This window comes from Acinonyx jubatus, chromosome D1 (genome assembly GCF_027475565.1).
Source record: "Acinonyx jubatus isolate Ajub_Pintada_27869175 chromosome D1, VMU_Ajub_asm_v1.0, whole genome shotgun sequence".
Lineage (NCBI taxonomy): Eukaryota > Metazoa > Chordata > Mammalia > Carnivora > Felidae > Acinonyx > Acinonyx jubatus.
In genome coordinates, this window is record NC_069390.1 from 11,001,331 (window position 1) to 11,015,122 (window position 13,792).

Genomic DNA, 13,792 nt, shown 5'->3' on the forward strand with positions numbered 1-13,792 from the left:
GCTAAGCAACATCTACATCAGATATGGTGAGACAATTCATCTAGAGGCAAACACTTTTATGGACTACTCCGGTTCATTTTTAATCAGTATCAAATTGTGACAATTTATCTAACCCTTTCTTGGGTTGTGGCTTTATTTTAAATGTTTGACTTCATGAATTATTGTTCAATGGAAATAGGGACAAAATGACCCTACAACTTATAATTTTATCTCTTAAGGTTTTTAAAAATTTATTTATTTACTTTGAGAGTGAGCAAGTCAGGGAGGGGCAGAGAGAGAGGGAGAGAGAGAGAGAGACTGAGGATCTATACTGATCTTTAAAAAGGAAAGGAAATTTCCCCCACTTGTAGATGCACATATAGTGAAAAATGAGCAAGATCTTGAAAGGAAAAACCATACAATTAAGGAGAATAACTGAAAACTATAAAACATTAATGAAAGAAATTGAAGAAGACAAAATTAATAGAAATATATTCCATGCTCATGGACTTAAAGAATTATACCGTCAAATGTCTGTACTACCCCAAAATAATTATACCGTGCAGCTAAAACAATGTGGTATTTTCACAACAACAACAAAGTTCCTCAAAGAGGAAGTTCTGGATAGATGCTTGAATGTTTGTGTGCTACAATATAGTACATAAATTTCTAGAATTATTAGCTTTCTAAAAAGATGATGATGATGATGATGATGTCATTCTCTATAAAGTAAATTACAGATGTATTAAATAATCATGTCTCCATGGACTTGAGGTAAGGAAGGGTTTCTTGCACAAAACACGAAAGGCATAAATCATGATGAAACGTTGAGTAAATACAGCTACAACAAAAACGTGGGGTGGAAACGTAACAAGAGCTAACAAAAACATCAAAATAAAACAAGACAAAATCAGAATGGGAGAAGATATTTGCAACAAATGCTGTTGAACAATACAAACAATGTATGTGTTCCTGAGACTTTCAGTTCCAGAAATAGGCTAAATTTCAGAGGTGGTTAGGTGAGAGTTCAATTTCTATTTTCTGAAATTCTCTTACATTGCCTTCAGTTTAATACTGAGGTTAGTTTTTGCCACGACCACTAGTAGCTACTAGTTCCAGCTGCATCTTAATTCACAAATACATTGCTCATATTTTACATTTGTCAACAAAGACTCCAACTTGATGATGGTTCCACAACTGAATCAAGCCTTGGTCCAGGAACATTTTATGGGCTGATAGAGTCACAAATGGAAGTGTTCTGATGGATCTGGATCTATCATGGTGGAGCCCAGGGTGAGGTCACCTCCCCCAAAATCTCAAGGTTGCCATCAATCTGAGGATAGCTAGAATGAATGCTGGCTAGTTAATCACAATATCCACTACAGGATGTCAAAATCCTGTAGCGATCCTGTTTTGATCAAAATTTGTTAGCCGTTATCTTTGGCAAAATGCAGAGAAATGATTGATTTATTTATAACATATTAGAGGAGAAAAATAGAATTAAGTAATGAAAATGTTGATACAAATGTTACTACAAATACCTCTCCTTCAACTGAAGTTTTTTGCCTTGTGTACTGTATCAGATTCCTAATCAACCTTTCCTCCACTAACTCCTTCCAAAGGAGATCTCTAAATTTCAAGTAAGTGCATGGCTTGTCCATATTTATCCAGTGGTGTGCTGGTGGATATTCAACAACTGGCTTTCCAAAGCTAGAGGGTGGGGTGGGAATGTGACTTGTGGCTTCTACCAATCTCTGAGGTGTAAATACTACCACCATAGCCAATTGTCAGCTACCAAAAATATGTTAACTTGCGGTCCCTGCAAATTTAAAAGCAGCTCTCACAAGTCGATATAAGCCAGCTCAACACCACTGCAGAAATTTTCAACTGCTTCTGAAGACTCCTAGAGTTGCTCTGTCTTGTGGTCTCCTGTGAAGCGTGTGCTTTTTCTCTCTCCAAAGTTTTACCTTGCCATCTTTCCCACACACATCCAAGTTAGATACACTAAACTCTCCTGTTAGTTCCCTGGATATCCCCAATTCTCTTCAGCTGAAAGACTTTTGCATGAATCCCCCTTCATCGTGCAAATTCTAGTAATTGTTAAGACCTCATTTTAGAAGAAAAGTCTTCTAAAAAAATGATATCCCCTCTAACCCAGGTTAGAAATTCTCCCTATGTCTTCCCAAGATTCCTATATTTTTCCTACCACAGCCCTTATTACTGCATGTTGTAATTACACATTTCCATTGGGTCTAAATCCCCCACTATGAGCAACCTGAGAGCAGAGACTATATGTCATTCTCTAATGCACATCGAACTTTTCACACAGCGCATGCACATAGTAGACATTCCCTAAATATTGCTGAATGGATTAAAAAAACATAAAAATATATAATATATATATATTATATATATGTATATATAATATATATATATAATATATATAATATTGGTCCAGGGACCAATATTATATATACAATGAGTGTGTGTGTGTGTGTGTGTGTGTGTGTGTGTGTGTGTTCTGAAGAAGAGAGGCAACAATTAGTAGAGAAGAGTATGAAAGAATTTTTGCCCATGTGGTAAACATGATGCTAAGAATAGCCCATGGGTATGAACTTACAGACATTATGAATGACGCAGCTCAGTATCAAGAGAGGGGAATTAACTTCTAAATCTGAAACATAAGCACTTCAGCAGAAGATAAATCGGGAACCAGATATATCAGGAGGAGACTTAACATCAAACTGTCACCTTAAAAAGACAGCCATTGATGTCACCAGGGGGATGGGAGGAGCCACCATGGAAGTGAGGGTTTCTGCCATCCTCCCTGCACATCTGACCACCGTCCCACCCCAGCCTTAACAGCAGTGGCGGCACCAACAACGGCCACTTAGTACTTGCGGTTCTACGTACCACTTACAAGGGCTGAAGCCTTATAACAACCGATGAGGTAGTCCATTGACATTACACCAATTTTATGGATGAGGAAAAACAGGTCAGGGAGCTTAAGTAACTTGCTCAACTTCACACAGGTAACAAGTGACGGTATCACAATTTAAACCCAGATCTGTAAGGATCTAAAGCCCTTATTCCTTACTTCTCCGTTTTACAGTTTCTCGCCATCCTTTGAAGAACAAATGTTGATTGATATTGCTCTCAATGTCCCCGATCGACACCATCGTTTACGTATCAGGGCTTGTGGGAATCTCAGAAGCTGACCGAAATAAAACCTCTGAGACATGACCCTACCCCCCTCAAATGTGAGAAAAAATGATCTTAACGATGATAACGATGATTTTTTATTTGAGGTTTTACAATGCTGACGTCAGCTAAAGTCAAGAACCATTTTTCTGCAATGCAAAAAACATATGACTCGTTTTCCTTCTCAATGGGTGGTTGGGAGTTGGATTTAGAGAGAATTCATAAAACGGGAATTATTCTGCCTGCTTCCTTTAAACCTTGTAAGGCAATGGAGTAGGTGGGTAAGAAGAAAGAGCACCGATTATGGGAACAACTTTGGAGTGGTGAGCACAGAATTTACAAAAACAAAAAAGTTGAGTCAGATATTCAAGTTTCTCATGCTTCGTGCCGTAAAGAGAGGAGGCTCCTGTCTTCCTGAGGTCTTTGATGAGGCTCTGACTCATTGGAGAGTTGGGGTTGAACTTCCTTGCTCTCAGATTTAGTTTCATCAGGAGGCATTTCTGCTTGCACAGAATTACCAGGTGAGGAAATCACCTGGAAAATAAAACATCAGTTTCCAAGAAAAGGATCATCATCTCCCTCTCCTCCCATCCCTTCCTTAATCATCATGATTATCGTCAATAATATGTGTTCACTGATTACTACTATGCTAAAGTTTTATATACATAGTCCTCCCAACCAATGTCAGAAGACAATGAAAATGTTTTCATCTTATAGGTGAGTTACCTAAAATCTAGAAAGAATTCATGGTTTTTCCTGGGTATACAGTTAGAAACTGACAAGTTACATGGAAATTATTGAACTTAATTATATCTGTATAAAAATATGTTAAATATTATTATTATATTATTATATTGTAGTAACTGTATTATTATTGATATTGTCATTTATTATCACACTAATTATATTACTATAAGATCATACTGTGATGTTATAAATGTATTGAATATTATTTTAAATATATTGGTTCCGGTTAGATTTTCACATCAGAATCCTCTTCCAGCCTTCATTCCATCCCTCACTTTCATACAATCTCTAACTCCAGGGACCCCACAAATCCTTACTACATAAAAGTATATCTTTTCAACTCTGGAAGTCGGAGAGAACCTTAAACCTTAGCAGACCATGTGAATTATTAGTCATGGAAACAAACTCACCTCTCTGGAATTACATGCGTTTTCTGCACACCACATGGCTGAAACAGAGATGCTGACGCATAATTCCAGCAAGGTAAGGATGAGCATTAGAGACATGATGCCCTAGGAGATATGATGCCTCATATGACACATAGTACAAACATTCAGAGGGAAAACATGTTATCAAGAAACCAAATATAACATCTCCCTCCTTTAAAACAGAACAAAGTGAACCATAGATTAGGTTTAAGACACAGGCACACACCAACATTCTTTAAGAGACACCTCATCAACCTAAAAACATAGAAACTGGGGCCTGGGGGGCTCAGTTGGTTAAGTGTCTGACTCTTGATTTTGGCTCAGGTCATGATCTCACGGTTCGTGGGATCAAGCCCCATGTTGGACTCTCTGCTGACAGCATTGCCCTGGTTGGGATTCTCTCTCTCCCTCTCTCTCTCTGCCTCTCCCCTGCGTACCCTCTCTCTTTCTCTCAAAATAAATAAATAAACTTTAAAAATAAGTAAATAATGGGGCACCTGGGTGGCTCAGTCGGTTGAGCGTCTGACTTCGGCCCAGGTCATGATCTCGTGGTCTGTGGGTTCGAGCCCCACATCGGGCTCTGTGCTGACAGCTCGGGGCCCAGAGCCTGTTTCAGATTCTGTGTCTCCCTCTCTCTCTGACCCTCCCCTGTTCATGCTCTGTCTCTCTCTGTCTCAAAAATCAATAAACATTAAAAAAAAATTTTAAAAATAAGTAAATAATAAATAGATAAATGGAAAAAATTTACCTGGAGAGAGAGATACATTGCATTTTTTATCAACCACGTGAAGTGGTCACAGCTGAAGAGGCTGTAAAGGCAAAATTCTGATATTCTTGCTAACGTCTAGGAATCTGAGTCATAGCCAACTAAAGAAATGAGTAGGTAGTTCAGAACAATGGACAAAAAAGACCCCCCACCATTTCATTAATGGGATTTTATTAGAAGGTTTATGTGTCTATGCCATCCCTAGAAACTAAACACTAAACTGAAATATTAAACACAAAATTACTAGACTAGCGATCCTGCTATTATCACTGAGGCACCTCGAAGGAGAAGCAAACACAAGATTGCTCCAGAAGGAAAATACTACAAAACCCACCTGAAAACGACAACAACAACAACAACAACAAAAAACCCAGACCCATAGAAATATAAACTTAGATAATTAACAATACATTTCAGAAAGAAAAAAAACGAGGCACAAACTTCTTTGCCAGCAAACAGGAGGACTGGGAGTCAGGCAGTAAAAATAGGTCATCAAATAGGTCATCACGGAGAAAAAAGGCAAATTGAAAGGAAAACCTTAATTCTAAATTGACCTCAGAAGAGGGAGAATATCTAACGAAACAACAACATCATTTGAAAAGTTTCTTAGGGAGCTTCCCTTTAAAAATAATATACCCCCAAAATTCCAACGTGAAGTACCACATTCCAAACTTCGGTGACTCATGATTCAAAAATCCCAGGTCACAGAGAACACTGTAAATCTCCCAAGTCAGTTTTATTAAGTAAGATATGAAATTTAAAAAATTTCATTTAATTTCTCTGGGGAGTGTAATAGTAGCAGCAGCAATAAATACTAATATTATAACACAATGTGCACTGGGTTTTTTTTTTAATTTTTTTTAATGTTTACTTATTTTTGAGAGAGAGAGAGACAGAGTGTGAGCAGGGGAGGGGCAGAGAGAGAAGGAGACACAGAATCCGAAGCAGGCTCCAGGCTCCGAGCTGTCAGCACAGAGCCCGATGTGGGGCTCGAACTCATGGACCGCGAGATCATGACCTGAGCCAAAGTCGGACACTCAACCAACTGAGCCACCCAGGCGCCCCAATGTGCACTGTTTTAATTGCTCATCAAATATGAACTTGTTTAACCCTTACATCAACCCTGTGAGATTGATACTATTACCATCCTCATATCAAAGATGAGCAAATTGGGGCGCCTGGGTGGCTCGGTCTGTTAGGCATCCGACTTCAGCTCGGGTCATGATCTCCCAGTTTGTGGGTTCAAGCTCCGCATCCGGCTCTGTGCTGACAGCTCAGAGCCTGGACCCTGCTTCAGATTCTGTGTCTCCCTCTCTCTCTGCTCCTCCCCTACTCATACTCTGTCTCTCTCTCTCTCTCTCAAAAACTAATAATAAAAAAAAAAGATGAGCACATTGAAACACTATCTAATTTGCCCTTCATTGTAGAACTAATAAGTGGCAAAGCCCGGATTCAAATCAAGGTAGCATGATACCCGATATGATATTCTTCTGTACATTTGAGATCATTTGGAATATTTTATAATTAAACATAATTTTTGAAAACATACGTTTGATAAGACGTCCATGCAAATGCATAAGTCCAGTGACTGTGAAGACGGACATCCCTTGAGAGAATACTTATTAACTGCTAAATTGATCGAGACCAAAACAAACCCAACTAGAGCAACGGTAGTGCTGGCAATATTCATTCCAAAATTGTGTTCCACCTAAAAAAGAACAGGAATTTTCAATTAATATAGGAAGCACATGCTTCCTTCCTTTGGTAGCAATTCATTTAAACCCCCATCTAAGACCTGCGGGTCTTAAGAAGAACTTTGGTTCTTACTCTGAGGAAAATATAGAGTCCCTGGAGGATTTTGAGCAAAGGGGCAATGCAGTTAGATTAATGGGAGCACTGAGGTCTCAAGCAGGACTAGTGTAGATAGGGCCAGCGGTAGAAGCAAGGAACCCGGTTATGAAAGATGGTGTCTGACTGGATGAGAAACAGTCAAAGTCAGATTTAGCTTGAACATAGGGCCAACAGGATGTGTGAATCAATTGGATTCAAGATTGTCAAAGAAAGAGAAGTCAGGGATAATCCTCAGGGTTTGGGCCTGGGAATCTGGAAGGAGGGAGTGCCCATCAGCTGATATGGGGAGGAAATGGAGGGAGAAGGTTGGAGGAGGAAGATTAGGATAGAGTTTGGGAGATTTTAGAACTCATAAGTGGAAGCAATGAGATCCACCGGCATGTTGCCCAGAGGGAGATCTAGGCTGGAAGTGTTTATTTCAGGGTTGTGGGCATGCAATGTCACTTGAAGCCAGGAGCATGGATGAGGTCACCAAAGGAGTGAGTAGGGCAGGTAACAAGGAATTGAGTTCTGGGGCACCCCAACTTTTGAAGGTCAGAGAGAAGCAAAGGAAAGGAGATTGAGAAGGGGACACTGAAAAGACAAGAGGAAACCAGCTACTGGAAGTGATCTAGAAGCTAAATGAAGAAATTATTGGAAGGAGGAATGAGTGATCCACTGCGTACTAAATGCTGCCCATGAATCAAGTTAGATGAGGACTGGGAATTGATCTCTGCGTTGCCAACAGAGAAATCAGTAGTGATCTTAAGGAGAGTGTTTACAAAGATGTAACAGGGAAGAAAATAAAGCCTTATTATAAAACAATGCCCTTCCTGGGTAGATTGGAAGTTCTTACTCGATAGGTAGGGAAGAAAATAAAGCTTTATTGGAAAATAAAGCCCTTACTGGGTAGATTGGAACTGGAGACAGAGTGTAGATAACTCCTTTGAGGAGTTTAACTACAGAAGGAAAAGCAAATTGTGCCCATAGCTATCAGGAGAAAATAAGGTCAAGGTATTTTTTTTTCTGCTTAGATTAGTAACTGGATGCTGATAGGCTGATTGAAAAAATCTAGCAGAAAGACATTTGGAGTGATGCACTCAGGTGGGAAAAAAAGGAACAGAATCTAGTATTCAAATAGGGATGACAGCTTTGAAGAAAATCAGAGTCACCTACGGTAAGAAGTTAGAATAAAAAACGAATCGGTTCAGACCTGTTCTGTGGAGTGGATGTTAGAGAGGGCATCTGAATGTTCTTTTCTAAGGGCTTGGGTTTCTCAGAATAGGGAGCAAGGTCATCAACAGAGAATAAAGGTAAAAGAAAAGGGATTGGTGTTCAAGGTGGCCATCCATGGAGAAGGCAGAGTGAATGAGCTAGGAAAGGCGTGTAGCTGGCAGAGAGATGATTTAGTGAGAACACATAACAGGGACTTATGAAGTGTATAAGGAATCACTAAAGGAATAGAACTTTTGGCTTTTGGGTGTGGACTTAGTGGTGGGAAAGGGTACACTCAAAGTAGTTAGAATTAGTCAAGTTTCACAACACACAAAAATCAAGAAGCCTTTTTCTGAGCTTCAGATTCATCAAATATTCAAAGTAACCATCCCAGGAATCATTCACAATCTCCATGATTTTCTGATAATTTACCATCTGAATGCCTTAAGAGAATTTTCTTGTGCATTACACAAGACTCGGTGTCTCAGTTGAATTCACCAACCTCTACTCTCTTGTTATTAATGGGTAACTTATTTCTAGTTCCACAATCATAGGAATACAGGAAGGACTGCCACTTACCAACTTTTTTGTGGGCTTTCTCCCAGCTGCAACAGACAAGGATCCTGAAACAATAAACTGTTTAAACACAGGAAATGAAACAGATAAGAGAACATTAAGTCTCAACCATTTTCATTTTGTCCTCCGTCAATTAGTAGATATCTAGCAATGGTTGCATAAAATTTCTTTCTAAAATTCACACTCTATCACAGAGAATTATACTCGATGTTGCTCATCATTTCGTATGAATAAAATTTTTAATTAGTTAAAATTTTGAGCAAACATGTGATATTTTATTACATCTGTTTTTACACATTATATGAGCGTGCATACTTTAAAAACATAAGATAAAGACATATATGTAATGTGATATAATTATCTTTATGCTTATACTTATATTAAATGTAAATAATATTTATTTACATACACATGCATATATAACATCATGCTCATATTCTGACTCAAGCTTCAGATGAGGGTTTGATTTATTGGATTAGATGTTCTGAAAGAACTTCAGCAAGTCTGTCTACATTGCTATACCCACTCATTTTAAATGATTATTTTGATAAGCTATTATTTTCATGACTCTAATTTTATAAAGTGAATTCTCTACAAGTTGATGGCTTTCTCAAAATTTCATGCTGTTTTATACCCCACAAATTCTTACAACAATTTGCCGAGCCACGCCTATGGTTTGAGGGCAAAGTTGCCAAAATCATGGAGAGCAAGAGCTGGCTCCATAGATTCAATTCTCGAATAATCTGCCTGAACACAAAGGAACAGGCTTCGGATTCCACGTCAAATAACAAGATGGTTATCACGAGAAAGTTCAGGGTCACTAGAGCTTTATGGTCGAGAGCATATGCACCCTGACCCTATCTTCAGCTTGTATTCATTCAGTCACCTAGGCTCAGTTTTTGCCTACTTTCTTTTTCTGTAAAATAGAGATGTGCATATTAATATTACTGACCTTATAGCTATATGGGGATGGAATGAAATGATACATGATGAGGTCTTGGAAATTGGCCCGGCACACCTAAAGCACTTGTATTATTAACAATAGCTAAGGTTTTTATGTATTTTTTCCCCATTTAAAAATGGCCCAAAAAGAGGGCCCCCATGTTATTTCTACTATCTTACTGAAGAAACTAAAGGGTAAGAGCTTAGATATTTTTCTCAAAGGTCAATAAGGGTGGGTAAGAGGAAGATTGGTTCATAGAAGGAATCACACGGTCAATAAACAGCAGGGCCCGTATACAGAGGGAAGGGGAGGGAGACAGGGGTGTAGTTGCAGGTAAGGCCAGATAATGTCGTGGATCTTAGACTTTACTCCATCAGCGATAGACAGAGCCGGGGCAAAGCTTCCAGCAATGGGAATCCAATGGTCAGATTTGAACCTTCATGCTGAGGATGCTTTCAAAGAATGAGCTCTGGCTTCCTGACCACATTTTTCCAACATACTGACCCCAGCTTTCTGAGAAAAGAAAACTCTTTCCTGATGGAATAACTGAAACACTTCACCATCCTCTGTTCTACAATATGGAAGTTTTCCATTTAGATAGTCAGGATTCATTATGCAGAGAAAATGTGTACTTCAGGTTTTCTAGAAAAATTCAGACTCCGGGGCGCCTGGGTGGCGCAGTCGGTTAAGCGTCCGACTTCAGCCAGGTCACGATCTCGCGGTCCGTGAGTTCGAGCCCCGCGTCAGGCTCTGGGCTGATGGCTCGGAGCCTGGAGCCTGTTTCCGATTCTGTGTCTCCCTCTCTCTCTGCCCCTCCCCCGTTCATGCTCTGTCTCTCTCTGTCCCAAAAATAAATAAACGTTGAAAAAAAAAATTAAAAAGAAAAAAAAAGAAAAATTCAGACTCCAAGTATTTCATCAAAATGATAGTAGGAACTATCTAAAAATTTCAGAAATGTTAAATCCAAATTACGTGTCTTATACTGCACCCAGAAACTGAATGTCATCTTTTGTCAGCATATGAGATTGTTGACAAATTATGAGCAATTTTGTTTTAAAGAAGATCTGAAGGTCGATGATTCTGAAAAACTAAACTCATGAATAAGTTAGAGCCCCAGATTTGCTATAAATTTATATCTTCTTCATTTGCCAATTACACGTTCCATTTACTATTTTCAACTAAACTTGCCCATCTTGGATTTCATGGTAGTCTGAGACCGAACACTTATAAATTCTCAAAGGTCTAACACCAGAATAGACAAGAAAAGAAAACAAAAAAATTAGTGTCTGATTAGCAAATAGTTCCAACTAATTATCTTTTTAAAAAGAAAACATCAGGTAGTTGATAATCAAATAACAAATTTATTTATTCAAATAAATTTTAAAACCACCTAGAACCAAAGCCTATTTTATTGGTTCTGTTTTGACTCAAATAGGGGAAATCAGTCTTCTGATTTCCAGACTGTAATCAGCAGACAAATCTCTTATCTCCCAAACCAGGACTCTCTTGACTGCACAAGACAATTCACCAATACTCATTTTTCATTTGATTTTCTTAGCATCCATAAATGTAATAGCTGGATTTAATGCATGAATACATCAAGTTAATGTTTGAGACTTAATTTGTACTCAGCAAATGTGATTTCTCTTACTCAGGAAGGCACTTTGTTTTTAAAAGTTGTGTAAGGAATTACAAATCAAACCCACAGCATGCAATCTCCAAATAACCTAAAAACAACACTTTAATAATCTAACACATTTCTAGCAGTGGTATCTAAGAAATGATCTATGGTCAGGGGAACATGAATACGCACAAAAACAGCACCCCATAGTGGGTAGCCTGTGTAGAAGACCAAGAAAAACGGGCGGAAGGGACGAAATATGCTTTGTAAGGCACCTAGAAAAACACCCAGAGCCAGAATTGTTGCTCCATTCATGATCTGGACGGCCTATAAGAAGGAAAAAAGAAAAAAAAAAAGCATAATGGTCATGTACTAGTGTCCATGGAGAAGAGACCATTTGAAGTTTCTTCAGAAAGGAGATATCAGCGCTGGAAATGATGACAATGTCAAGCTTAACTGGGCAAGGCCTTATTCTGGGAGGTTTTTGTTCTATGCCATTCCCACCGATCCCAATGGCAGCCCTTCATCACCACGTCTCTCCCTCCTCCTGTCCATTCTCACAAACTCCTTCCAGACAGTGGTAGAAAAGTAGAGGCAATATGGCTGGCAACACAGACGGGGTCAAATATCTTCCTAGCACACCTTGGGGCCATAGTATGATGAAGGCACTCAGACATTAAACGGCAGTTCATCCAAGCTTTCGTCAATCCAATTTTTAGATCTAAAATACGGACGGCATTCATAAGAACTCAGCCTCCCGAGGTGGTGGTCAGACTGGAGTCCATTCTCCAATGCTGACAGGACAGTTCCTACTCCCCAGGTCTAAAATGGGTCCCAGTCTTTTCTTAAAGAAGCAACATTATTGACTTAGTGATGAATAATTCAGAAATCTCTCCTGATGAGGATAGACAAGGTTTTCCACATGCTATTTATTTTCTTCTGTCTTAAACCAATTTGTAAACTAAAGATGACCTACCCCAAGGGCCTGTAACTTCTCCTTCTGGTGATTTTGTGATCCATTAATGGGCTGGTAGACAGAGTTATTCACCACCTCTGGTTCCACCTGGCTCGCTGGGGTACCACCTGCTGAGGCTGCCTCCAGTTCTGCATTCTCATCTCCTCGGGAGGCCATCTGGGGTTATTGATGGCTATCACAGAAAAGAAATCCAAAGGTTTGATGTTTTCCCTTTCCCCACCAGCTACAATTTTTTGAGTGCAACAGAAGGGTTCATTTCCGACCATACATCAAAATGACTCTCCACAAATGGAGCATCAATTTACATTGTTCAATTTCATTTTGTCTTGGAGTAGTAGACACCATCAAACTACTGTAGTAAGTCTGAGTGCCTCACATAACTTTGAAACAGTGAAGTGTGATTCCTTTCTCATTTTTATATGTATGTATACATTACATAGCCCCTCTTCAAATCAATCCTGGACAACCAGACAGATGGTTTCACTGAAAGTTGATCTCTTGGTTGAGGAAAATGACTTTGGTCACCTCCCTATAATAACAAGAGGTATAATTTATTGAGTTGCTACTACATGCCAGGTACTGTCTGGTTGCTGTGACCGTGTTAACATATTTAATCCTCCCAACAATCTATGTTGCGATATTATTATTCCGATTTAAAGATGAAAAAATTGAGGCATAGAGAGGTCAGATAACTTACCCACACTTAACACAGCTCATAACTGAGTTCAGCTCTATTAGGGACATTCTACTTTAAGGTCGAACATTTTTTAATCGTTATGCTATATAGTACTATATGGAAGATACCGTTCTGGGTCACCATTTGGTACAGCAGAAAGAGTTTAAGCACCATGGAAGAGACGAATCTAAATCCAAATTTGGCCACTTATTAGTTGTGTGATCTAGTGATGGGAGCCTCAGTGTTCACATATGTAAAATGAAAATAATTTTAATTTCATATTAACATGGCAAGAGGCAACTTTGATAAGGTCTGAAGTCCCTAACCTAATAGACAGTTGGTAAATGTTAACTTTAACTCATACTCTGCCTTGTGGCAAAAAAAAAAAAAAAAAAAAAAAAAAAGACTCAAAGTATTGTATATAAGGTTCACCAAACAACCACCTCAATCATTACACCTAAAAAAGATGTGTCGCTAAAATATACACTGGGGGCGCCTGAGTGGCTCAGTTGGTTAAATGTCTGACTCGGTTTCAGCTCAGATCACCATCTCATGGTTCATGAGTTCAAGCCCCACATCAAGCTCTGCACTTTCAGTGACTTGGGATTCTCTCTCTCTCTCTCTCTCAGAATAAATAAATAAACTAAACAAAATTAAATATATATATATATACACACACACATATATACACACACACACACACACACACATATATATATATACACACACACATACACACACACACACATACATATATATATATATATATATATATATATATATATACACTATGTTCAATCTTGAGCAATATAACTTCCTAGTGGGAAAACTGAT

General features: G+C 38.7%; 1 protein-coding gene across 1 annotated transcript; it reads right to left on the reverse strand.

The window, feature by feature from the left end:
- Nucleotides 1-2,506: 2,506 nt before the first annotated feature.
- Nucleotides 2,507-13,564, reverse strand: LOC106977899 (membrane-spanning 4-domains subfamily A member 3). The gene is made up of 6 exons (XM_027045613.2): nucleotides 12,283-13,564; nucleotides 11,499-11,633; nucleotides 8,746-8,802; nucleotides 6,671-6,829; nucleotides 4,338-4,439; nucleotides 2,507-3,714 (listed from the first exon to the last, which is right to left on the reverse strand). The coding sequence occupies exons 1-6, from the start codon at nucleotides 12,436-12,438 to the stop codon at nucleotides 3,556-3,558; spliced, it is 768 nt and encodes a 255-aa protein (XP_026901414.1). The 5' UTR covers nucleotides 12,439-13,564; the 3' UTR covers nucleotides 2,507-3,555.
- Between the last annotated feature and the right edge of the window lie 228 nt (nucleotides 13,565-13,792).